Source organism: Poecile atricapillus, chromosome 18 (assembly GCF_030490865.1).
Source record: "Poecile atricapillus isolate bPoeAtr1 chromosome 18, bPoeAtr1.hap1, whole genome shotgun sequence".
Classification (NCBI taxonomy): Eukaryota; Metazoa; Chordata; class Aves; order Passeriformes; family Paridae; genus Poecile; species Poecile atricapillus.
In genome coordinates this window covers 6,117,320-6,143,790 of record NC_081266.1, presented here as the reverse complement: position 1 = coordinate 6,143,790, position 26,471 = coordinate 6,117,320, and the positions used below count along the sequence as shown (strand labels likewise).

Below are 26,471 nucleotides of genomic sequence, written 5' to 3'. Positions count from 1 at the left end.
ATACATATCTGTTTACAGTTACTGTCCTGGGAATGTCTTGAGAAACTATGTCAACAAGCTCCAAAAGCTGAGTTTTCAGGACGACACCCTTCAGTTCAGGAAGAACTTTTTGGTGCTGGAGTGAGTCCAGATGAGGACAACGAAGCTGGTGAAGGGCCTGGAACACGTTTTACACGGCGTAGCTGAGAGAGCTGGGGGTGCTTATCCTGGAGTAAAGGAGGCTCGAGGGGAGACCTTATGGCTCTTCACAGCTCCCTGACAGGAGGGTGCAGCCAGGTGGGCTCTTCGCCAGGCAACAGCGACAACGAGAGCACACAGTCCTAAAGAGCGGCGGAGTCACCGTCCCTGGACGTGCAGGGAACGGGACACGGCCCTCAGTGCCCCGGTCTGGGGAACGGGACACGGCCCTCAGTGCCCCGGTCTGGGGAACGGGAGGACACGGCCCTCAGTGCCTCGGTCTAGGGAACGGGACACGGCCCTCAGTGCCCCGGTCTGGGGAACGGGACACGGCCCTCAGTGCCCCGGTCTAGGGAACAGGACACGGCCCTCAGTGCCCCGGTCTGGGGAACAGGACACGGCCCTCAGTGCCCCGGTCTGGGGAACGGGACACGGCCCTCAGTGCCCCGGTCTGGGGAACGGGACACGGCCCTCAGTGCCTCGGTCTAGGGAACGGGACACGGCCCTCAGTGCCCCGGTCTGGGGAACGGGACACGGCCCTCAGTGCCCCGGTCTAGGGAACGGGACACGGCCCTCAGTGCCCCGGTCTAGGGAACGGGACACGGCCCTCAGTGCCCCGGTCTGGGGAACAGGACACGGCCCTCAGTGCCCCGGTCTGGGGAACGGGACACGGCCCTCAGTGCCCCGGTCTAGGGAACGGGACACGGCCCTCAGTGCCCCGGTCTGGGGAACGGGACACGGCCCTCAGTGCCCCGGTCTGGGGAACGGGACACGGCCCTCAGTGCCCCGGTCTGGGGAACGGGACACGGCCCTCAGTGCCCCGGTCTGGGGAACGGGACACGGCCCTCAGTGCCCCGGTCTGGGGAACGGGACACGGCCCTCAGTGCCCCGGTCTGGGGAACGGGACACGGCCCTCAGTGCCCCGGTCTAGGGAACGGGACACGGCCCTCAGTGCCCCGGTCTAGGGAACGGGACACGGCCCTCAGTGCCCCGGTCTGGGGAACGGGACACGGCCCTCAGTGCCCCGGTCTGGGGAACGGGAGGACACGGCCCTCAGTGCCTCGGTCTAGCTAACACGGTGGCGTCCGGCCACAGGTTGGAGCCGGTATCTCAGAACTCTTTCCCCACCGATTTCCCGAACCCATTCCCGGGAGGGAAGGAGGGAGGGCTGGGGACGGTCGCTGTCCCCGCTCCGCTCTCGGCGCGGCTGCGCGGCTGTAGCACCGCCTCTCCGTGAGGGGCCGGCCCGGGCCGGGCCCGCCGCGCGTCCTTCCGGGCCGGGCGCGCAGCCGCGGCGGCGCTTCCCGCATTGGCGGCGGCGGCCTCGTGCGATGGTGACGCCGTAGGGCCGGAGGAGGCGGCGGCCGGGCCGGGCGGGCGGCGGCGGCAGCGGCGGCCGCGGGACGGGGGCGGCGGCAGCACCTCCGCCGGCCGTTGCCAGGTGAGCGAGCCCCGGGTGAGCCGCGGAGCCCGCTCCGCTCCGCGGGGGCTGCGCGGCCCGGGCGCTGCCGCGGGGCCGGGGGTACCCGGCCGGGCAGTGCGGCCGCTGCTCGGGGCGGCGGGAGGAGCCGCGGCGGGGCCCGGGCCGGGCCGGGGCGGGGAGGGGAGGCGGGCACAGGGCCGGGCCGGGCCGGGCCGGGCCCTGCGGAGAGCGGAGCCTGCGGGCAGCGAGCGGCTCCGGGGCACGGCGGAGCTCGGAGAATCGCCGCCGCAGGAGGAGGCTTTAGGCCGGTGCAGCGCTCTAAGTGGGTCAAGAGCACCGTAAGTGGGTCTTGTTTATAGCCTTCCGCGCACTTGTTGCTTGTCAGGGCAGGGAAATCTGCTGCTGCGCCTGAAATCTTCTTACGGAGGCAATGTAAATAATAATTCCTCCGCTTGCACAATATGGGAACCCTTTCTGCCGGCTGAGTGTTTGGAAGTGCACGTATCTGTAAACACTGGGGTTACCAACAGTAGATAATGTGTTATAAATATTTGATATTAGGGTAACCACGGCTTGGATATTCTCAAGTGGCACCAGAAGAAACTTTTAAAAAAAGTTTTGTGTTTTTTTTCTGTTTAGTTTTTGTTTTGTTGTTTTTTTGGTTTTTTGTTTTTTTTTCCTTGAGAGAATCAGGTATTCATCTCTTGTTTGCTTGGGATGAACAACAAAGAGTTGGAAACATATGGTAATCGCCTGGAAGACAAAGAAGAGATGACAGCTGTTGTTCTTTACTGGGGTTTTCAAGCAGTGTTAGTTTCTTCTTGTGTTTGTCTTAGCCTTACAAGTCACTTGATTTTGTGGCTTCAGGAGATGCGTGGGCATTTGTTTTGAGAAAACCATTAATATTAAATTATAACTTTTTTTTTTATGTTTTTGTCATACGGGCTTTGCCACTTTGTGTGTATGTAAACTGTCATGCACTTGTCACACAGCAGAAGAGCTTTTAGATGTTACCCCTCGTTTAAAGAAACTTTGTGTTCTTCATGCAGCATTGAAGTTTTTCAGGCAGCTGAATTGCCTTGTGTATCACAACCGTGTTGTGTATTTTAAAAAATGGATCAAATTTTATGAAACTGGCCAAGCCCTCTGGACAAACCCTTCTTGGCATAATCTGGTTTCAAGAGTTGATGTTTTAGAGTGTAATTTAAACTCTTGTTTTGACTCCCTTGCTGTAGTCAGTGTCGGGGAGTATCGCATTTCTGGCTCCATCTTGGCTCTGGTCTTCACAGGTCTGTTTTGGAAGTCAGTGAAGAGCTGTGTGCTGCCCAGCAGTCTCAGAATTTTTATAAAAATTCTCAGATTTCAGAGGCCTTTTTGTAGTATTTCAGTGTGGAGGTGCTTGTTTGCTGCAGAACCTTACTGAGACTACTTCAGATTTGTGGTAGCTGCTGTAACAGAGGAAAATATGTTTGTAATCAACAAAAGTAGATGTTGTGTCATGGAGTTATGGGTGCAGCACAATCATGAAACATGGCCAGTTTTTCTTGTTATCTTTGGCTGTGACCTGGCCTTGTTTATAGGAAAAAGGAAGTTTGTGTTTTCAGTTTTTTTCTTTTCCTGTAGGGTTGCCAGCCAGTTGCAGTTAAGAAGATTTCTTGCTGTGGTTCTTGAATTATAGGAATAGTTTATTAACAGTGTGTGAACTTCATCTGTTCTGTGGCACTTCAGCCTATGTGAAGACTGTAAGCCTAAAAGAAGGTCATTGTTGTGTTGGAAGTATAAGATTAGTTGATAAAATACAGAAATGATTCCCTTGTCTGAGCTGACAATGAAATATGGTTGTGAATAAAGTTGTTGGCAGCTTTGCTGTGAAAGCCATGGAGGACAGTTGCTAATGTGGAAAACTGAATCAGAATAAGTGATGGGGGAGCTAAAAGCTGCATCCCAACCCAGCCCAGGTTTTTGAAATGATGCTTTCTGAGCGTAAATCAGATATGAAAACATAATGTGGTGTGAAGGACAAGAGTGTGCTTTTGGCATACTTCTTCAAGCAAAACCTTTCATGGGGAAAATCTCTCCAACAAATTCTTATATATTAAATGTGTATTCTCAGATATAGATTTAAACTGCCATGGGTGTAGGAGCTGAAATTGTCTTAAAGAGACAAGAGAGCCAGAGCCATGGGGCTTTCCATCACCCCCTTACCCCAGTCTTTGCACTAGTGGAGTTGGATCAGTGCTGTTGAGCTGGTGACATTGCTGTGAATTTGGCAAGTGGCTAGTGACCAGTGGTTTTGGCAATGTGGGTGAGATTCAGGCTGCAAACCTGACTCCTAGGCACAGCATTAGAAGGCTGGGCTTTGGAAAGCCTGTGCTTGCTCTAGGCAAGCGTTTCTGTAGAGCTGTGATGAAGGAAAATTAATGGGAATTGGCGGGGCATGTAATGCCAGTGATTTTAATGCTTGGATCTCTGCTGTTATCTCATGTCTTCAGTTGCATGTTCAAGGAGCTGTGTCAAGCATTCATGTACGAAAGATACTCAGTATTAGGCACTAAAAAATTTTGCAAGTTGTACAGGTTTTGGATTGCATAACCATATTGTCCAAGCCACTGTGCAAAGCAACAAGGCTTGCTTTCGTCAGTGGACATGGTATTTGTGCATGAGGAAAATCTTGATAAGGAAACTTCAGGAGGTCGTTGGATTATTATGCCATCAGCAATTCAAATCCTTGAACAGAAGTAGTTCTGAAATGGAAATAGCAGTTTTGAGTATTTATGATTCGAAAGTGTCTGTCTGAGTCATTCAGTGAATTTTCTGACAGACGGTGTTGGTAGATTTGAAAAGACGTTACACAAGATAATGGTGGTGATGATGAAAAAGTATTTGGGACAGTGTTTAAGGGGAGGGCTGTTATTTTAAACTATTGTTTTTTGATAAAACTTGTTTTAAATGCCTTGTCTTTTTACAAGACATTGTATTTCAGCTGGTTGTGCTTAATGTGGTGGCTGTCTGCCTCTGCTTTTTAAAGCACTCTGGTCGAGACAAGTTGTACAAAGAAACTGGTTTTCAAAAATTAAGGATACAGAAACAAATTAGATGCTAGTTCTGATTCTTCAGGAAACTAATTTCTGAAAAGATTTTTAACTTTCATTTGTTTATTTGAACATTGTCCTACTACTGGAACATTTGACTTTTGAAGCAGGATGCTGCAGATCAGTGTGTAATCTAATAAGAAGCGGGAGGTGAGTTGTTTTTACATAGTTCTTGTTACAGAGCTTTGAAGAGAACAGCTTCCTGCCTTCTGTGTGAGATGCAGACTTTTACCATCATATAACCATAAAACTGAGCTTGCCCAGTGATGACATTTATTTTCTGGAAAGTCTGTCTCAATGGTTTGATATAAAAATATAATTTTAGTGCGGTTTGAGGATGAACCTCAAGGTTCCCTTTCAGGACAGGGTGAGAGGCTTTCTGTTTCCGGAGGGCTGCTCACCACGTTGGGATGTGGCAGCTGGTGTGCTGATAAGCAGGCAGCCTCTCTCAGGAAAGGAGGTGCCACACAGCTTATGCTGCTGCTACTTGATTTGAGAAATAGCAAAGAACTTGAAGAGAGTTGGCAAAATGAAGGTGTTCAGAAATAGGAAAAGCAAATATTATATGTCTAAATAGCATTTTGCTTCCTGATTCTCATGTATTCTGGAGTTGCAGGTTTCTGCTGCACTGTTGGTGGAGGAGTGGAGCTCTTTATCTGACCAGGCAGGATTCTTTGGACTTCTGTGATCTGCACGTGTGTCAGTGATTTTGGGACATCTCAGGGCTGTCCTGTGGTTCAGTTGACTGCAGAAAGGGGTCTTCAAGTGTATAGGTGGAGGTATATTTCACAGGACGTGTAATTGTTAGTGTAGAAAAATCTGCTGTGTGGTTCAGATGGGTTTCAATAGCTGTGAAAATGGAATGGAGTCTGCTGGGATGTGCCAGCTGCTGTAGAGCTCTGTGAACAGGACTAATTAAGCCCTTGTGAGAACAGAAAATAGTCAGGCACTATTTACAGGAGGAAAGTGTTGGAACAGGCAGAGCTGTAATCGTTGGCTCTGAGGCACCTTTAGACAGCAGTAGGCAAGAGAGCAGACAATTTACTCGCAGAATGGGCTGAAAGTCATGTCTGAATACTCAAAGTGGGTATTTCAGTGTTCTGCCAGCACATTTAAGTGCATTGCAAACCTTCTACAGGAAAGGCTACTTCCTTTTTTTTTTCTTTTTTCTTTTTTTTTCCCCCCTGTTTATTCTCCTCTTTCTGCATGTATTTTATCTCAAAATACTGAACATTTATGTTTCTCACTTAATGGTGAAAACCAAACGTACACCAGATATAGATGTCACAAAGTTCAAATGTTGCCTGCATTTGAATAGACCCTGAAAGAGTCTTGCTGTCTGCCAGAGTGGTTTCTTGTTGTGGAATGGTTGTTTTTCTAAGGGTATCTGTGATCAGCTGCATGTATTCAGAGATAAGGTGTCACTAGGCTGCTCGAGCACAAGTACACCAAAGCCATTTCTCATATCTGTTCATCTAGTTTTCCTCCTCCTTAACCAAATTAAATGCTCTTTTCCCCCACCATGTTGGTTCCATCTACTTAGAGGATTGCAGAGACTGCCATTCTTTGTTTGAAGCCGAGGACAATTGTGCTGCTCTGTTTTGGTCTAGAGGATGACAATTTATGGGTTGTGGAATTTTTTAACTGGATGTGTTAAGCAGCTCTACACCTTGATAAGGGTCATTTTGCTGGTAGGAGCCTTTAGTGGGCTTTTCTGTGTTTTAATGACAGCATTCTGGCAAGGTTCCTGTTTTAGCTCCTTACTAAATGGATGTTTTTTACTTGTCAAGTTTGATTTTTCTTAAAATATTGTCATAAGTGTGTGTTAATAAATAGGATGTTTATGGATATTTGAATAACAGGCTGTTCGTGGAGCCATGGGCCTTCCTGCTATATGAAATACTTTCTTCATGTAATTCTGTAGACTTCATTAAAGGCACTTAGTCTTGTGCTCCTTTGATTTCTTGTTCACATTATTTGACAGGTGATACTAGATTTTGGTAAGGTCCAAGTCAAGTCCATGATTTGGACCTGAAGATCACGTATGTCTGTACATTGTTTCTGTTTTTTGTAAAATGCAGAGCTTGTGATGGAAATGAGGTAGTTGAATAGAAGCAGTAAAAGCTGTCTTTTGAGAACAAATACCAACTCTGGCTACTTAGATTAAATCTGAATGGTAAAATTCCTTTAGGTGATGATAAAATTCTGTAAGTTAATCTTTAACTCTTGCTTCTACTAGAAACGAGTCCGTGACCCCCAGACAGGAGTGGGGGCTGTTTGAAAAAGCCAAGTTTGAAAAGTGTAGCTGAGACTGGCTGCATCCCACTCCTGAGAGTCCTGGCAGGCTTTTAGCTGCAGGGAAAGGGATTTCAGCATTTGGAACAAGTGGCTGGCTAGTAGGATTTGGGATGAAGAGTCACATGAATTTCAGCATCTCTCAGCTGACTGCTTTAGGTATGGTTTTGTCATGAAGAACTGCATTTCCTGATGGGCTGTTCCTGGGACTGAGCAGTTGCCATTCCCTGGTGTAAACTGAAGGATTCACTTTTTCTGTTTTCTTTTCTAATATTTTAATTTATGTGTTGGTCTCCATAGCTGGTGGAATTGGTGGGTATGTATTATTTAGACAAATACTAAAGCTGTGGAGGTAAGTTATTGGTGGTGGAATCTGGTCCTTTCAGATGTTATGGGATGATACAGCCAATTTGCTCATGAAGAACAATGTGCTTTCCAAATTGTGTTAGTTTAAGAATTATCTCTGTGTCTGTGTACTCCCTAGAATGGTGTATGGCATTGCAAAGCTGGTCACAGCAATGTTCTGCTGTTCTCAATAGCGATCTTTTAGCCAAATATTTTTTGTTTTAATGGAACATGATTGTAGAAATAAAAGTAAGAGCCTATTAATAATTTTTATTAAAGTAGCTATGTGACAAAGTGCCAACTGTTGGCCTTCTGCCTGCTGTACCTTCTGTGGGGAACAAAATGGATTATTTTCTGAGGTGAGTGTTCTGAGAGTTGAGAAAAGCATAACAAAGTCAACAAAAGCTTTACTTAGTGGTTTTCTGACCTTTATATAGTCCAAGCTAGAAGGAGGATGCTGAAAAAGGCTTGTGTCATGGTTATCTTAATGTCCATGGTTAAGTGCAACTGCTCTTTGACTTCCTGCTCTGTGACATTTTAATAATTGGCAACCATGTGAAATCTGCAGCATTACAGAAATAGTATATAATAGATGTCTTATAAAAATCTTTTTCTTTTTATGAGCTTCACTAATGCAGGGAAGGAAGTTGCTAGGTAGCTTAGACTTGATTTGTAAAGTATTTCTCAAGGGGCAATTTTCAAAGACATTTTTGGTATAGAGGAGGAAATTTAAAGATAAATACAATATTATTTAAATATATACCAATTATTTGTTCTCTTTCTTGCTCATCCCCCAGAAACAGAGTGTAATTTGCTAAAGCCTCCCTTCTCTCTGTTAGGATTTTTCATAGGTGTTTGTTCTGGCGTTCTTGTATCAACCAGGATTGTAAAGAAAGAATGTCAGTAATAAAATGTTAAAACTTTCTGGGTTACAAAAGAAACCTTTGATCCAGTAGGAAGTGACTTGTCGCTAAAGTATCTGTGGAGGTGGCTATTTGTTTTAGTTTCTTTGTCTGTAAAACTCTTCTAACTTGGCCTTGAACCTCTGCTCTGGAGTTTAAGGGTAGGATTGCCTTGAAGGCAAGCTGGGTTTTAAGTTAAGCTTGTCCTTGATGGGCAGCAGGAGAGGCTGACCAAGTTCCAGAGCCCTGGCAGAGATGTTTGTGTCGCAAACAGCCGAGCAGCGCGTGATGCTGTTGAAAATGCCGGTGGTGTCAACTGATTTGGAAGGACTCCAGGGTACGTAGGGGTCAGTGTGGGCAAAGGGAGGTGATGTGCAAGGCTGTTGGAGGTGATGCTCCACAATCTCAAGCACTCAGATAAGGTCAGGCTTGAGTAGCAGTAGAGCTCTGCAGGAGTGTGAGTAAGCGGGGCACGCGTTGGCTTGGGAGCAGCCGAGTCTTCAAATGCTGTTGGAAAGGTGGTACAAGATGCTCTCAAAGCACATTAGGTTTTCATTCCTTGGTGTGAGCCCTTTCCAGCTGACTTTTTCTGGATCAGTTAGCTGGATCAAACAGCCCCTTGTTACACATCACAGTAAAGGCATTGTGAGAAACAAAGCATGATCGCAGAACCCATGACTGTTTCCCTCTGAAAACTCACGTCTTGGCTCTGCTTCAATAGTTCATTATTATACAAGAGCCTGAGGGCTTATCTGTAAGACTCACATGAGTGTTTTCTGTAGGCTAAGGCCATCCTTGAAAAGGCACAGTTCCACATTCCTATTCTTTTAGCAGGAAGTGTGATGTGTCCAGTAATTCTAAACACCCAAAATCATTACATTTTGAGAGACTATCACATGTAAACATTAAAACTTCCTTAAAGCTCAGTGCTTCCTTCTTGAAGGTCCTGTTTTGAGGTAACACTTTCTCGTTTCAAGCTGAAGGGACTCGTGAATTGCACAGTAATGGAAGTAATGTCTTTGTAATAAATGAACAGTTCAAAAGCATGTTATTTGTTACAACATTCAGAGTCACAGGTAACAGTGGTGGTATTTAGGGTTGACCAAAGCATAATTGCGTAATTCCTATCATGGAATGACATTTAGTCGTGCTAATGATGGAGCAATTGAGAATTACTGGCACTTAAAATTTAATTACTAGGCAAACATAAAAAGGAAAGGTTGGGAATATACTCATTGCTGCTGCTTGCATCCGAGACTGCTTCCTCAGGGGATGTGACAGGTAATAGACCAGTACCAATATATTGTGCTGCTTATGGTGATCCAGTTGCTAAGCAAATGTGCAGGATGTGTATGTTAAAACTGCTTCTCTTTAGGGATTGCCCAACAGTCTTTATTCATCTTTGAACTTTTGATTTGTTTGTACTGAAATCTTGGATCGTCTGCTAAGCTGTCTAGAGAATTGATTATGTTAGGAAGCAAGTGGTCTGCTAGTGAAAACCAGTTCTGCTTTCTGTTGGAAATGTTGAATAAGGAAGCCATGCAACTGAGGAGGTTTTAAACTGTTGTATGTAAGACTTTGTAAAGAAATATTACCAGCACTCACTGTACATAATGTAGTGTGTGTAATGTTGGAGCCAGATTTTCTGCCTTGTGTACTACTTGCAGTATGGATGAAGTAGGTTGTATAAATTACAAGCCTTCCCTCCTCCACTGGAGTGCAATGAATGTCAGATTGAAGCTGTCGTGCTGGTGCTTTACAACTCCAGCAACACAGGATCCTAAGATAAACTCAGCCTTCATTTAGGGAAATTTTTAGGCTTTAACAACATGCCATGAAGTGAAGCAGAGAAAATGGAAGCGGATTACAGGAAAAGTCTTCTGCGTTCCTTGCTGTTTTCATGCTGTAATATTTATGTCATAGAGGCTTTCTCCCAAGCTCTGATTTCAAACTCCCATGTGGACCAAAAGCAACATTTTATATGGCTTGACAAAGGTCCCTTTTCACTAACTTCAAGTGACCTGAGGCAGATTAACATGCAGATTAATGTATTTGACAGTAATAAATCAGCTTTAACAAGTACCGAGGCAGAGATTTGTTTGGCAGAGAGTTTGGATAAGATATGATATCTGGAGTTAAGCTGAACATTTTGTAGAGAATGATATAGTGGAGATGCTTGAAAATTTCCTGCTTTCCTTGGTTTTGTGCTGATGCATCTTTATGCAATTCAGCTGTAACTGTGTGGAGTTTAAGTCAGAGTTATCTGGGTGAGTGAGCTTACAAAAATGGAAGGATGTTAATTTAGATGAATGCATGCATTTTGTCATCCAATGTGAGGTAAATGTTTACAAGCTGCTGCGTAGGACACATACTCTTTGGATTTATTTTCTCTCTCTCTGTAAATGTATTACCTAGTCTTTAGTTTTCTTTTGTTTAGAAACAGCCTTCGTGTTGATTACATCTTTCTTGTAGGAATCTTGGGCTGTAACCTTCCCAAGCTTGAATACAAACATCAAGAACCAGGGAGGAATTTGAGATGAGAGAAGTTGAGCTATGCTTCCTCACAGGTAGCACAGCTATTTGTGAGAGAGCAGTAACAAATGAGAGTCAGGAATACTTGGTGTGTTGGGGAAAATTATTGCAGTGGTTAAGATAATTGCTTTATGTGTTACTCCATGTGGAGGGTACCAGATCTGTTTGTTTAATTGTTCCATGTTGTATTTCTCAGAAATGAGGCTTAGGAGAAATTTGAATTTTTCTGTGATGTGACAAATGGGGCTTCCAAACTGGAGTTGAGTGTTGAGGTGAGCTGCAGGAGAATATAAACCAGTCAGGACTGGAAGATGTCATTCTTTTCCCTTTAGGGAGGAAAACTGTAGCAATGAATTTTGAAGGGTTTATTTTGTTTGTTTTTCAGTTTTGTGAATTTGGGAATTTTTTTTTAATTTTTTTGTATGGGGTGGGGGTTTTTGGGTTAGTTTTTTCTTTTCCACTTGCACCTGCTGTTCTGACTTTTGTCAGTGGAAATCGGTGACATCAAATTGCTGTGTGACAGTTTAAACACTATCCCTGAAAGAAGTTAAAAATCGTAGTTAACAGATCTTATCTAACCTGTATGTAAGAACGAAAAGTGGGGCACACTGAGTGTTTTGATTTCTTCAAGTCTTGGGGAAAAAAGCAAGTTAATTTAATTGAAACTTGAAATTCTAGGAAAGCTGTAACAGAAACTAGTAGAACTACCTCTGGCTCAGGATTGTGCCTTCATTGTGGAGCAGTTGCTTTAGGCTCTGCCCTCTGAGCCTCTCTGAGTACCCTCTTGTGTGTAATCCAAGCAGGCTGTGTACCCCCAGGCCCTGCTGCAGAAACATCTTTATGTTCTTGTGCCTCAGATTGCTGGGTTTTCTTTCCCCCCCGTGTGTCAGCCATGCTCAAAGTGACAAGAGCTCCCTGGAGCAGCGAGAGCAGCAGCAGGTTCTGTGTCCCTGAGAGCTGTGAGTGTTCCCTGTGAGTGTGAGAGCTGTGCCATGCTCACTGCTGTGTCCCTGAGAGCTGTGAGTGTTCCCTGTGAGTGTGAGAGCTGTGCCATGCTCACTGCTGTGTCCCTGAGAGCTGTGAGTGTTCCCTGTGAGTGTGAGAGCTGTGCCATGCTCACTGCTGTGTCCCTGAGAGCTGAGTGTTCCCTGTGAGTGTGAGAGCTGTGCCATGCTCACTGCTGTGTCCCTGAGAGCTGAGTGTTCCCTGTGAGTGTGAGAGCTGTGCCATGCTCACTGCTGTGTCCCTGAGAGCTGTGAGTGTTCCCTGTGAGTGTGAGAGCTGTGCCATGCTCACTGCTGTGTCCCTGAGAGCTGTGAGTGTTCCCTGTGAGTGTGAGAGCTGTGCCATGCTCACTGCTGTGTCCCTGAGAGCTGTGAGTGTTCCCTGTGAGTGTGAGAGCTGTGCCATGCTCACTGCTGTGTCCCTGAGAGCTGTGAGTGTTCCCTGTGAGTGTGAGAGCTGTGCCATGCTCACTGCTGTGTCCCTGAGAGCTGTGAGTGTTCCCTGTGAGTGTGAGAGCTGTGCCATGCTCACTGCTGTGTCCCTGAGAGCTGTGAGTGTTCCCTGTGAGTGTGAGAGCTGTGCCATGCTCACTGCTGTGTCCCTGAGAGCTGTGAGTGTTCCCTGTGAGTGTGAGAGCTGTGCCATGCTCACTGCTGTGTCCCTGAGAGCTGTGAGTGTTCCCTGTGAGTGTGAGAGCTGTGCCATGCTCACTGCTGTGTCCCTGGCTGCAGGGTGAAATCCTGACCTGCAGGTGCCAAGTGTGCCAGCTTGCAGCACCTCTCACTGAGCCTTTGCCTGTGCTCTGCCCCTGACCTTTCTACTACACCCTTGGAATCTGAAGGCTGGCCAAGCTGCAGGGCCACCTACCAGTCCCTGCCAAGCTGCCCATTCAGGGGAGAAGGCAGAAACCTGGCAGCCATAGGGTTTTTCTGTCCCCTTGTCCTCTTATGTAAGCTGCTGGCCAGAGCCTCTCAGGGCAGTGCCTGCTGGCTTCTTGGATGCCTTTGGGAGCTATTGGTACTCTTAGGGTGCTCTGCCTGGTGTCCCTAGGAAATCTTCTGTTTCAGCCCTCATCCTTTCTTCTACATGGTTTTATGTTTTCTGTCTCATAATAATTTGATTTCCTCCCTGTTTTGTTTTGTTTGTATGTATTAGGCTCTTTGCTGTTCTTCCTCAGAGAGAACTCTCTTAGGGAGTTTTTAGTGAGGATGTCCATCCCCTAAGGAGGAAAATAGCTCCTGAGCATGAATGTGCAAGCAACATAAGACAGACATGCATGGTATTCAGAGGTTTTTAGAGCTAAATGTGACTTCACAACCATTGATGGATTTACCTTGTATATTTGTCCATTTTCCCTGTGAATCCTCATCCTGTAGCAACAAGCTCCAAGGTTTGCCTCTTGCTTTGTCAAAAATGACTTTCTTGTGTTTGAGGTTGCCCAGGCTGATGTGCTAACTCTCTGTGACCTTGCCTGGGTTGATGGGCAGTGGTTGGTGTCTTCACTTTTTCTTATTGTTGTTGGGGATGGTGCTGTTGTTGTAGACACAAAGATTAGGAAACCTTGTGCTGTGTTGAAATCTTAACTGCAGTTTTGAGTGGTCGCCTCTGGTTTCACGTAAAACTTTCTTTCCTATCACAAAGGAAACCTTCTCTCAAATAAATTAGTAAATGTGTGAAATGTGGTGTAAAACTTATGAACTATTGCACATTAACTAGCACATATTAAAAGTAGATATCAGATTTTGTATTTCTTAAGTTCAAGGCTTGTTTCGCTTGTTTACTTAGCTACAGCTGCTTGCTTATCTACATACGTCAGGACTTGCCTGGTTATCTGGGCAGGTCCAAGGTCCTCCAAGGTTTCCCTTCTGCTTTTTCTAATGTATTAAATTCACAGAACTGGTTATTGACTTTCCTTAGGACTTGGAGCCTGTCAGTGTCTCCTTTTTTCCCAAATCATATCTGCCACTACTGTGCTGTCAATACACACTTTCCCTAGAGGTGTATCTGGGGATTAGAGGGGGTAAGGTGGTGTTTTTGCTCTGTTCAGATCTGAGCCCCTGAACGGAGTTCTCAGCTACAGAACTCAGCTGAGTGCATCTTTGGCATACAGATTAGTGGCTGCCTTCTATATGTAGCACTCAGCCTCTGCTGAGAAGCTTGGCCTGTGTTTTCTGTCTGTCTGTCTGTCTGTGCACATCAGGTGAATCTAAAGAGCTGTGGTGCATCTCAGTCACACCCATGGATACGGTAGCTTGTCTTCACACCAAAATTACAATAGGTAGCTTGTTTTTCTTACAGAGAGAGCACAAACTCATCCTAGCATGAGATCCTTTATTTGCTAACTCCATTGGCACTTGGTGTTGTCAGCCTAAAGTATTTTTTTCTTCTTTCCAGAACAGTTTCTCTGTGTAGTTCTACATATATTAACACCCCTTACAGATGCAGTTGGGCTAGAGCAAGAGTACCTTCAGTAAGTATTTGAAAATTAGGACAAATAACTATTCAGTAGTTTGCTGACCCAGTTCTTGTTTTCTGCTTGTGTTCCTCCTGTCTGGGCCCTTATCCAGGAAACCAACTGAAATTCCTACCCTTCCTACTCTTAAGATCGTGAAGACATATCCATGTTTCCTTCCTGTTCTTAAGTTTTTTTAAAGAAATGTCTCTCTGGTATCTAGAGAGTCTTTCTGCAAGCAGAAAGCACAGGCAGGGAATGCCAGGCTCACTGTTTTATGTTTAGTTGCTGTTGTAGGGACATGTGAACATGTATGAAAGGCTCTTAGGTACAAACCAACATTGACAGGTGACCCCAGCACAGAGTTCCCTCCCTGGGCAGAGAATGTTACCAGTTCAGTGGCCTGTTTGGTTGCTTTTCCTGGGGCTCTTTCAGACCTTATTATTCTATTGTGATTTTCCTGTAACACTTTGAAGAAAACAATGGATGGGGTCTTGAATTCCTTCTCCTTTGTTATGTTCTTGTTTATGGCCCAAGAGGAAGTACCCCTTGTGCATGTCTGTTTATAAAAGTAACATGCATGCAAGTAAGGCCAAGAATTTATTGCTGGTACAGTGGGAATCTTAACACTGTGACTCAATTTTTCTTTAGGAGGGTCTGACTAATGATTCTAAGTAGAATGTTGCAGTTATATACACGAAAATGTAGCTAAAATTGTAACACGTGGACTTTTTGGTTTCTGCCCCTTCTCTGTGATTTATTTTCACCTTTCCATTTCTGCCCTGGGTCTTTAGGTCAGCACCTTTGGACTGCTGGAGAGGGTGAGGGAGGTTGTCAGCCCTAGGAGTCATTTGTTGGGAAGAGTATGATGTGGATGTTGCCTGTTTCTTTTTCCTCTCACTAGGATCCACTTGAGTTTCCTTGGTATCTTTGCAAATACACTTTTTATTCCTCTTTTCTTTCTTTCCTATCTTACCTTGCCCTGTGAGGACCTGTGGAGGTGTGAGGGGAGCCAGTAGTGCTGAACTATGATACACATCCAGCATTGCTTACTGGAAATGCTTCACACTGTGTTTTCTTCAGTGAATTTCGTAATTAGAGTAAATGCTGTACTCTACCCATGATTAAGGCAACCTGGATGTCTAACTTCAACTTTGTTTGTATGAAATTAAGCCTTTTATTCCTCTTTTGTAATGAGATTTTCGTAAGTGTAAACTTTGTGTCTGTTTCCCTTGAGGAATTTTTTGCTTAATCTGCTGTTGTTGGAGTTTTATGTTGTAAATTAACTTCTGTAAATAGTTTGACAGAAAAAATAAAGATTATTTTCCTGTAATGGTGCTGATTGTCACTAATCCAATGTTACAGCCAGTCCTCGCTGTACTTAGCAAGCAGTGAAGCTCTGTTACAAAGGGTGGATGGCAAAGTAGGGAAAGGATATTTTTGTTTGCACTGAAGTATTAGAAGGTATTAGAAGGTAAGTGCTCCTCATTGCCTCACAGCTCATTTACAGGTTTTTTCCTCAACTCCATTGTGTTTTTGGGGAGCTTTTCTGGTTTTGAGGGATTTTTTTGAGTTGAAAGAGATGTGAATCTCACACACATACACCCCCCATCCCAAAATGGTTGTGCAAATGTACCAATAAGTGATGTTAAGTCATGGAAAACATCTAACATGTATATATTCACAAAATGCTTCCTGATTACTTGTTAGTTAACATGAGGCATGTTTATGCTCTTAAACTGTTTCAAACTTAGAATTTACACTGGGATAGCTGTACTGGTTAGACCACAGACTGCAGCAGGAACCTCTGTGGGGAACACAGTGGTAGTAGCAGAAAGTATTTTGGTCAGAGAAACCACAGTGAGATGACATTTTGTGTGAGTCTCTTGGTCTGGGACCTGCAGATGTATTTTGAGTTCAGGGTACAGCCCTACTTCATTTTAGCAGAATTCTCATAACTCTGGGTGTTTTGAGATCTCTCCTTAGTCACAGGACAGTAGAAAGGAAGCTATTAACTTGACATTTCTACTTCTAAATTGCATCAGTGGTGTCTCAGGATATCAGTGTCCTTGGTCTTGTTTCAGAATTCAGGATGGCTTTGAACTATGTTACCAGGAAAGAATTTGTATCTGAAGGAGTGCCACTAAATGTAGGGGAGACTAAAGGTTCACATCAGCTTTTCCTAATTCTCAACAATATTTGTCTTTTAAAACCAAAATTATTCTCTGGCTATTGCATTAAGGAAGTAAAGTAATTAATAAATAGCTTTACCTGGTCTTATGTGGAACTTCAGCCACTTGACTAAATCTGCTTCAAATTGGCATAAATTAGATGCAGTCTAGTTATGGTGGATCAGCTTATTTTCCTTGAATTTTGGTTGTTGAGAAGGAATCTGAAAGATGATGCACCACTTTTTGGATCCTAGACTGATACAAATCTGTGGATGTGGATGCTATTTCTACAATGTTCTTGTAGCATTTTTGCTACAGAAAAGTAGTGATTTTTTAGTTGTCTGACTTATGGCAAAACAACATTATGGCTTTTGAGGAGAGGAGTGCGTGGTGCTTTCAGCTGAAGAAATGCCATTGCTGAGGGCAAGTGAAGCAGTAACTTTGCTTCATTCTTATTTTTTTACTAATACGGGAATACAAACATTTTGTAAACCAAACCTGTGGGCAGCAAAACAAAACACTGATGAGCAAGCTCACAAATGAGTAAAGCTTATTGAGCTTTATGACACTTGCATCATGAGTAAATCTTACCAAGATTATCAATAAAACTAGAGAACAGGTGCTTCCAAAAACTGGCAAGAGTGTCAACTTTTCCTAACCTGGCCTGTGTTAAAATTATTGTTCTTGGTTTGCTGTGCCAGGCATGGTCTGCCCTTCATCAGCAGGTCCTAATAAAGGCCATGGTGTGTATCTGTATAACAATTAAAGGTTAGGGCCAGCTGATAACTGCCAGTTTTTCATAGGAAAATAAAATAAACTGCCTATAATAAAGTTAAACCTTTGGGGTGGGGTGCTGCCCTTTGTCACATCCACGCTGTTTCCTCAGTAGTGCATCAGGCCAGGGCAGTTGACGTGTTTGACAGCCTTTGCTTCTTTTGTGGCACTGATGATCTCATTCCCCTGCCCTGGTTAATGCTTTTCCACAGTCCCCTGGACCTTCCGGGCTTGTGACAAACATCACAGTCCCTCTGGGGCAGGCAGCTGGGAGAAGTGGAGCTCCTTATTGCCCAAACAGAGGAAAGTGGAGCTGCCCCCTTTGGGCACCAGCCAGGCTTTAAATCTGCTCAGTGATGGCATCTAAATAAAGAGATGTCCACGCAGGCCAGTAAGGAGCACTGAAGGCAGCTGTCCTATGGAGCTTTGCAGCCTGAAATGTGCATATTCCTCTTGGGTTTTAAAAGCAGGGCTGCAGTGTTCGCTTTTGTACAATTGCTCCAGGCCTTGGAGCATTTTCTCGATCAGGAAATGATCTTGGTTCAGTTTTTAGGGATTGAAACTCAAGTTTCCTAGAGGGAAGAGTAGGGGTATGCTTACTTCTGGATTGCTGCTGTCTTTGTACCCTTTCTATTCCCATGCAAAGATTCTCTCTGTATAGCAATTAAAGGAATGTAACCTCACTTTCATGGTCCAGCTCTGGATTTTAATGCCTGCTCCAAATACTTTGGTTTCTTCATCTTCACCCAACAGTTCTGTGAATTGGATGTCCTTGAGGCAGTAGCTAAAAGTATGTATTCTTAATTTTCACTTAAGAGGAAAGTGATGTTTCATTTCAGTCTTTCACTTTTAGACAGTCTGTGATCCCAAGTGTTACTAACATAGAAGAACTGCAGCTTTTTGTTGTTGGCAGCCATGAAGCAAGTTGGTGTGAGTAGCATGCCATAGAAGTAAAATCATAAAAGAGCAAGAGATGGGATGTTTCTCACGTGGAAAAATTGAGCCATTGAATGAAAAATGAACCCAAAGCAAGTTTTCTAGGTCTGGGCTGTGGATATTTATGAAATGTAATGTGAAAAGAACTTGAACTTCCGTTCTCAGTTTTGTACTGCTTTTGTGCCAATTCACTTGGTTCTGGTTTATTGAAGAGTAGACCTGATTTACAGCAGGCATCCAGTCTGCAAGGACCGGACATTGTGCTCTGGGGGTGGGCCAACCTCTGACATAACTCTTAACCCAGTTAAAAAAATGGGCTCCAATTTGCAGTACAAATTGGACAAACGCTGTAACAATGTAATGGGATCCTCTGAAATGGAAGCATTTCGATAATGCAGGCAGGCTGCTGGCTTGTTCCCTTTCTTTGGATCCAAATGCATCAGAATGTGCTTGATTGTTCGCCTCTGCAGCCTGCTGTGAAATAGCTGGGGCTGAAGCGTCCAGTGACACTTTACAAGTTACAAAGACAGCTTTTTGGCCACTGACCCTCTGCGGGAGTCTAATCTTTGTTTTGTAGATGCCTCTTTATCTAGGGAAATTACATCAAGAAAAGAGGTGTTGGATTACTTCCTCATTGTTCCTCATTGTTAAAGATGACCTCCAAAGAATTTTTACAGGCTGATTCGGGCTTTTCCTTTAGGGTACATTGAGAAAACAAAGTCTGTGAGAATTTCCTTCTCCTCCTGTTCATACATAGCCTTGTTTGCTTTGTTTTTTGACTGTAGCTTTAGAGAATATTTGGAGTGTTAGCTGTGAATGTTTAACTCCTGAATTGAAAAAGCTCAATCGTTTAAAGACTGTTAAATAAAAATTTAAAAAAAGAGCCCCTCATTTCAAGTTAGTGTTACTATACTATTTGTGAGGGACTCCTTGTGACAGAACCTCCCTACCACAAGACAGTAGTTGAAATACAATGTGCCAAGAAAACTGCATTTCAATTAGTGTACCTTATTTCTCTCAAGGTAGCCAGAATGAATTGTTTCATAGGCACTAAATTCCCCATCAGTCGTGTTCTTAGCCCAACCAGTCTGTCCATGGATTCTAGTGGAAGTGCTGTGCCATTTATAATGTGCTGGCAGTTCTGGGAGTGGAATTGTGCCTATCCTGTCCCTGAGGCCTTGCCTAAACAGCTTGGGGTTAGGTAAAGTCTTATTTTTCACTCAGCTTTGCCATTCCACTGCTGTGGTTTGGCTGTCATGGCACATGGACACAGAGTTTCTGGATTGATACAGCATCTCTTACAAGATCCTTTGGGCGCTCTAGCCCTTACTGAAAATTAAGCATTAATGAATGTTCTGAGAAATGTGTAGCCTGAAATTTTCATGATGGTCTTTTATTCTTTTGATACCTTAAGGTCTGTTAAGGGCAATGAGCTAATCTAAGGAGGAATCATCCTCTGTGTACATTGTTTATGCTGCTTTAATGGATGCTTTGGGAGGGAATCAGCAAGGAAAGGAGCACACAGTGGGTGCCACTGCCTACCTGAGCAGGAAGGTTTCTGCCAGTAAGGCATTTGAGAGGGGATTGTAGGGGAAGCTGTTTTCATTCTTCTTCCAAATACCAGCTACAGACAGAATGAAATACCTTTTGAGGATCGTTCTCATGCTGCTTACAGGAAAGAACATACTGACAGGAGGGAGTACTGGGGAGATTGCTTTGCTTAGGGGTAGTGGGAGGTAGTCTGACCATCCAGAACTGTGCTCTCTCCTCAAAAGGGAGTGACAGACCTTTTAAATTTAATGACAGACACTACTGCTAATGCGTTTTCTTTGTTTTACAACCATGTGTCATCGTTTTGCCAAGGCAGTAAATGAATCCTTGTGCCAGGTGAGTGCTGGGAGGTTAGAAGGGCTGCAGTGCTTATCCTCGGGAGTGTCATACAGAGAATAATAGCATTATCCCGTGGTGCTTAACTTCGTGTAACTAGTCTTTCCTTATCATCTTTATGAAGCAGTGTCCTAAATCTGCTGTGTTTGTGGGTGTTGACTCCCGTGGCATTGCACAACTGCAGTGAATGCTGGAAGAACGCTGCCCTGTAGCTCTGGTTGGAAAGGCTGAGCCTCAAACTGGTGCTGACTGTGTCCCTATGGGGCTGGAGAGAGCAGCTGAGGCTGCTCTGGGGCTGTGTGGCAGGCAGAGCACACTGAATTGACCAAAGGCTCCTTTTGTGTTCACAGTTTCTGTTTAGAACCCTGCTTGCATTAAACTGCTGAGTCCTTTCTAAAAGCTGACGGAGCATTTAGAAGTTTTCAGTATTAAAAAACCCAACAGACCAAACTCTGTAGATGCTTTTCTCAGCTTATTTTAAGCACAGCAGGAACTCACTGATTCATCTACAGGCTGATATTATGTATGCAATCATTAAGTAGATTTTAACTCATAATGGCAACTTCCTCTTTAAATGGAAGCTAATTTTAATGAAACCTTTAATTTGCATGCTACAAAAAATGTTGAAGGACTTCATTTATGAGATTTATAATCTCAGTGAGACACAAAACAGTATTTTCCAAGACCTCAAGCGTTCTATAGCTTTCCATTTTCTAGTTTTTGTGAACTGTGCAGTCATAGAATGGGGCAGTAAATATCCTCACAATGGTTCAACCATCATCTTCTGGTTAGATGCTACTGACCATACTTAGACTTCTTAATTTCTTAGGAAAAGGTCATCCTTCACTGAACTGTGTGTCATAGAAACTTTGATAGAACTTAGAGGTGACCTATGCCTTTCCTGTTCATAATCTTCACTGCTTGCTTTCTCTTGTGAACAAATATTTCAGGCTATTTGCACTTCTGTGTTGGCACCTTGCACTTGCATTCAGTCAGTAATACATTTTTAAAAAGAAGTAAAACCCAGTAGTGATGCTTTTGGATTAGCTTTTATCTTGCTTACCTTTGCATGCTCATTTAGGGCAAGCATATTTAGAGCACTATGAGGATCCTGCCTGAATGACATGGAAACGTCTTAGTTCAGTGAACAATCCCACTGTAATTTCAAGAAACAACAACTTCTATTTCTGCAGAGCTCTGATGATCAGCTCTACTGCTGAATGCAAATCTGACTCGCTGGAGGTGAAGTGCATCTTTTATTTTTAACCTTAGCGAATGCTTGGCAGCGAGAGCTGGTGAAGCAAATCCTTAGAGCCTGATGTAAAAGTCTCTTGGCATTCCTGTATCTTCTTGTGTTAGAAGAGCCTTTGGCAAGCATCTTGGCCAAATGTGGTTGGGCCAGTTGTGTGGCTGTGTCCCAGAGGTGATGCAAGGCCAGGCGTTGGGCAATGTCGTGGTGCTGCAGCACACAGGGGCAACGCTATTGCTTAAAGCTGGCTGGGGGAAGAACCAGTAAAACTTGCTGGTTAAACGTCTCATGCAGTTGCCCAATCTGTGGAAGTAACTGGGGCTGTTTCTACTGACTAGCTGGTGGAAATGTGTGGAATAGCAGGCAGGGGGGTGTGCCTGCGTGGAGCTGTTGTTTATAAACAGCTGCTCTGCTTACTTGCATTTTTCTGGTTTTAGCTACAGCTTCAGGTTGGTTTAGTGCTTTTGTTGTGGTCTAACCCCAGCGGGCAGCTAAGCCCCACACAGCTGCCTGCTCACTCTGCCCCAGTGGGACAGGAGAGAGAATCAGAAAAGAGAGAAGCTGTGGGTTCAGATAAAGAGAGGCAAAAGTTCTGGATACAAGCAAAGCAAACCAAGGAATTCATTCACCACTTCCCGTGGGCAGGCAGGTGTTCAGCCATGCCCAGGAAAGGCAGGCTCCATCACATGTCATGGTAACTTGGGAAGAAAATTAGCTCTACCCCAGCCAAAGCCAGCATAGTACTGTACTGAAATTGTCTCTTATAGGTTGCTTTTTAAATTAAGATATCCATTAGCTTCATTTCAAGCTGTAGTTGTTGTTGCTTGCTCTTTCCTTTCTTACATCAGTTTTGCCAAATGGCAGTGTGATTATGTCTTCATGTTTCTTGCCTAAAAATAGAATTGTGAATTGGCTGCTTGAAATATGACAAAAACAGTCAAGATTTCAGTTCTGTGGCTTTCTGAATATTCGTTCCTGCTCTTAAAATCTCCTTCCTCAACTTCTTCACTGAGCTTCCTGTGTAATGTTGCTAAAGCTCCTCTTAATTCTCCTGTGGCTCTTGTGTTTACCAGGTAAACAGCTGTGGCTGTTTTAGATGTTGCTTCTCAGATGGAGATTGCTGACCCTGTAGTGGAGGTAGCAGGAAGGTGGGGATGCCATCTGCTCTCCTGTCAGATTGTCACCTTACCATCCTGGGTGATTAAAGCAGTGTGCCATACTGAACCTGGACAACTTGAGGTATCATTTGGTTCTGCAGAGTCTGTTACCTGCTCATTAGCAGCTCTCTCCTCTGAGGATTGCCAGGCAGCTGAGGGGATATAACATTACAAACTGCTGCAGCAAAATTAACTATAGCCCATTTGTCAGAGCTGAGAATTATCTTGCAGTGATCATATGTAAATGAAATGAGTTCCTGTAAGGACAGAATGCATTATTTATTGGCTTTTTGGAGGTGACATTTTATTACAAAACTGCCAATATCAATTCCCCATCTTGTATTTTTAATTTTCCCTCCTACATTATGACAAATTTCAGCATCTTTTATTGGGCACTAAAATTCCAATTTAATTATGCATACTGGCAAGTTAAAACTTGTCAGATGGCTTGTCTTAATGTTATGTGTTAGTCACATCAGAGCACTTAGGTGCTACAGTAATAAGAATGACACCAGTGATTAGTGCAGAACGAATAGGTCGTTATTCAGAGTGATTCTGAAGCCTCAGCTGGGGCTTCATCCTCATAATACATTCTGATGCTTTCTGGCACTCAGATTACAAAGTTCTCTGGAGATTGTGCCTCCCAAGGCTGCCAGTGTCAAACAGGTCTCTGAACTGGCTGCTGAACTGACACCACACAGGGATGTACAAAACAAATGGGTAGCCAATTGATGAGGGCTCAGATTAACAGCTGACATCAATTTTCTGTAAATTTGATGAAATCCTTAGTGTTTTTGAGTTAAATGTACCCTGAATCCTTTTTGCAGTGTTGTAAGTGTGAAATACAGTTACTTTCCTGAGTAGAAATCATGGGTTATTGTTTTCTGAGGGAATTACCTGTTTCTGATTGCTCTGATGGAATGAACAATGTTTAAAATTGCCTGCTCTAATTCCTTGCACAAGTAAAGGTACAAACCCATTCCTGACAGTGATTGTGACCATGTTAATTTAAGCAAGGGGAGCATAATCGCTCTGTGTACTACTGCCCTCCTTGCAGTCTGTCTAAATTTAGTTGCTGCTTGAGCTCTACTTGAGCTTTGCTTGATTGCTATTACCAGTACTTAATGTCCTAGTTTTGGTGAAATCTAGTCTGGATGATGGAGCTTGGGTATGAGCTTCATACCTGCAAAAATACAGTAATTATAGAGTACCTGTGATAAGTAGTTTATTTCTAAATAATATTATCAGCCTGCTGCTTGCAATTTTGTAGAAATAATTCAGAAAAACTGGCTGGGGTTTTGTAGATTTGCTGTTTTATGAAGCTCATTTTCTGTCATCTTTCAAAGTTGTGTTTAGCTTGGGTTAGGATATGAAACTGTTAGAGGTCTCAAGATGAGAATTCATTATCCAGCAGTGTGGAAATCTGTGTAATTGATCCTGTGGGATTTTGGGCACATATAAAAGCAGTTGTCATAGCTGTCGGGTAGCTTGTAAGCAAGCTCTTCTTCCAGCCAACTTTTGCACTCTACTTTTGAACTTCAGCTGAGTTACACAAATGGTTTGTCTTTCAGAGCCAAGACATAATCAGCCAAACTGAACCAAGAGGAAAGAGAATATTTGAGAAGGCTCCCAGCATCTCATGAACGAACTAACGGAACCCGATAATGCTGGTTCTCCAGAGCCAGGTCTGCGGCTCAGAAAAGGACACATGCCTGGCCCTGCAACAGCACAGACAGCCTTTGAAGAGGACAGCTCTCAACAGAGGCTTCTTCTAGTGGAGCCAGCACTGTCTTCTGACCAGGAAAATGTAAGTCATGTGATTGATTACCTCTTAGGTTTGCTAGGCAAAATGAGTTTTGACATAAGCGCTTCAGTGTTTAAAATAACTTCCAGAAACGTGGACCATGAGCCTACAACCTTTTAATGCCTGGTAAATAACTGTAATAATACCAGGAAGATTCCAGAAGGATTCAGTTGAATGTATGGGAACTTGGGTGATAAGACTGGGCATAACTAGCTTTACCAGCTTTTATATTTTTATTTTGTCCTCAAGGAAGTGGCACTTGTACTGGTTTGTGTTTCATTGAGATGCTGCTCATATAACAAGATTTTTGTTCTGTAATTTTCAATTAATTGTAAGTGAAAGGAGAAATATTGGCTCTGGCTGCATGTAATCAGAACCTTGGCTAATTGGTATCTTTTTGATGATTAGCACAGAAAAATCTGTTTGCAAGCATTCTTGCTGGAATGAGACTGAGCAGTGGATGATATCCCCTGTCGGACAGTAGCCAGTCACAGACTGACAAGGGAGAGCACAGGGCTGAGGGAGCACCTTGTGTTACTTGCCTTTGACACTCTCCCAGGCTTCAGCAGTTGGTGGCTCATAGATCTGCTGAGCCAGTGGCAATATCTGTGAGGTTTTGGTACATGGACCTTTGTAAGTTTTAGCAGCCACAACACTTAATTAGGTGTTCTACAAAGACAATGTCCAAGCACTGGACAAAAGCACCTTCTGGTTAGAGAGTTCCAGATCTGTAATTAATGCTTCTCCTGGGATATGCTCAGATGGATATCAGCATAGTTAAGTGGAAGAAGCATTAATCTTAGGCTCTCTATTCAATTTATCATGGATTAATGAGTTTACTGTATCAGCTCAGTCACAGCAACTGCGTGGTTTTAGCCAGCAGCAAAATTATGTTGGTGCTACTTAATGCATGTTGGGCTGTGGCTGTAATTGCATTTGCCACAAGTTCTGGGAATGTGCGTGGCCCAGTCATGGATCAGCTGACATGAGAACTGGTATTTGCCTTCTCAGCTTGATGAGTTGGAGCCCTGACAGAGTTTAGTTCCAAGCATTCTTGTAATGAGAAGTCAGGACTGGTATTCCTGTCTAGTAAGCCAAGGCGATGCACTCACACTTGTACTGCTGTAACTTCTCCGGGACATTTTCAGTATCCTGATAAGGGAAACACCCAGAGTCTTTTTCCATCTTGTGGAAGGTTGTGAAGCACGTGTTTGAGGTGCAAAGTCTTGGCCAAGGCTGGTTAGGAAAAGAAAACTTGAGCTGTGCTAGCAGATATTTTGAATTTACATGTTGGTGTGTTTGGGATTATCTGCTTTGAAGGCCATTGTCATTCTTGTCTCTGACTTTCCTGCTTGAATAATGAGAGTTACCTGTTGCCTATGGATGGAATACCCAAAGTAGAAGTCCATGACTGCTTGTGTGCTTTAATTCTTTCTGTACATTTGCCTGGCTAAACAGAAATTATCTGGATGAATCAGTGTTAAATTCTAACATTTTGGCAGCGAAATGGTTGAAATACTTTCATTCTATCTCTCAGGCATTCATAACACATGTTGTCTTTTTGATTTTTTTGCTTTCATCCATACAACAAAAGTTAGTGTTTTTTTTGTTTTGGCTCACTACAAGTGTTTGGCTTTTTTGTGTTTGATTTCTCTTCTCTTTCCTGGTCTTCTAAAGTACTGTCACAGAAATTTGTTTTTGCCATTTGGGCCTTGCTGTTACATCTTAATCTGCATCACTTTCTCTGCCATATATGGCCTCCTGCTTTTTAAACTCTTTTTTTTCATCCTTTTATTCCTGTCCTCTGTGATTTCTTGGGTTTGTTAGTATGATGTCTTTAGATTGTTTTTTCTCTTAAAAGGCTGAATAATTGATGCTTCTAATGGATCATCCTGAAACACTTTGTTGTCAAAAGTACCAACACTGGCTTGCCAAATGGCCTTTATTATGTGATATTCTGCAATGTTGCAAATAATCTGGAAAAAACATTATGCTGTACATCCTCCTCTGCCTGGTGTAAGCCCCAGCACAGCTGCTGCTCAAATGTCAGCTCAGATTCACTCTTCTGCTGTGCTGTTCATTCTGGCTCTCAGCAGAGACACCTATTAGGTCATTAGCACCACTTAAAAGTTCCAAAGCCTGATTTTCCTCTGCTCTGGAAGGGGTTTGTGTTTAGGTGACGGTCATACAAGGATGTTGTTCCTGGCTAGGTGTCAACAGTGCTCAGGCACTCAGGCTAAAGATAAGTTTATAAAAGCTCTCAGTAGTGC

At 43.8% G+C, this 26,471-nt stretch overlaps 1 protein-coding gene across 3 annotated transcripts in view; it reads left to right on the top strand.

Moving 5' to 3' along the window:
• The first annotated feature begins 1,460 nt into the window (after positions 1-1,460).
• ADIPOR2 (adiponectin receptor 2) overlaps positions 1,461-26,471 on the top strand; it is a 44,810-nt gene continuing 19,799 nt past the window's right edge. Inside the window, exons 1-2 of one of the 3 annotated variants that reach the window (XM_058852874.1) lie at positions 1,461-1,618; positions 23,969-24,204. In XM_058852874.1, the coding sequence (XP_058708857.1) occupies positions 24,037-24,204 (168 nt within the window). In that variant the 5' untranslated portion in view covers positions 1,461-1,618; positions 23,969-24,036. Of the gene's footprint in view, positions 1,619-1,783; positions 1,939-6,999; positions 7,147-23,968; positions 24,205-26,471 lie in introns of those variants that run through there. The other 2 variants (XM_058852875.1, XM_058852876.1) reach the window with 2 other exon arrangements.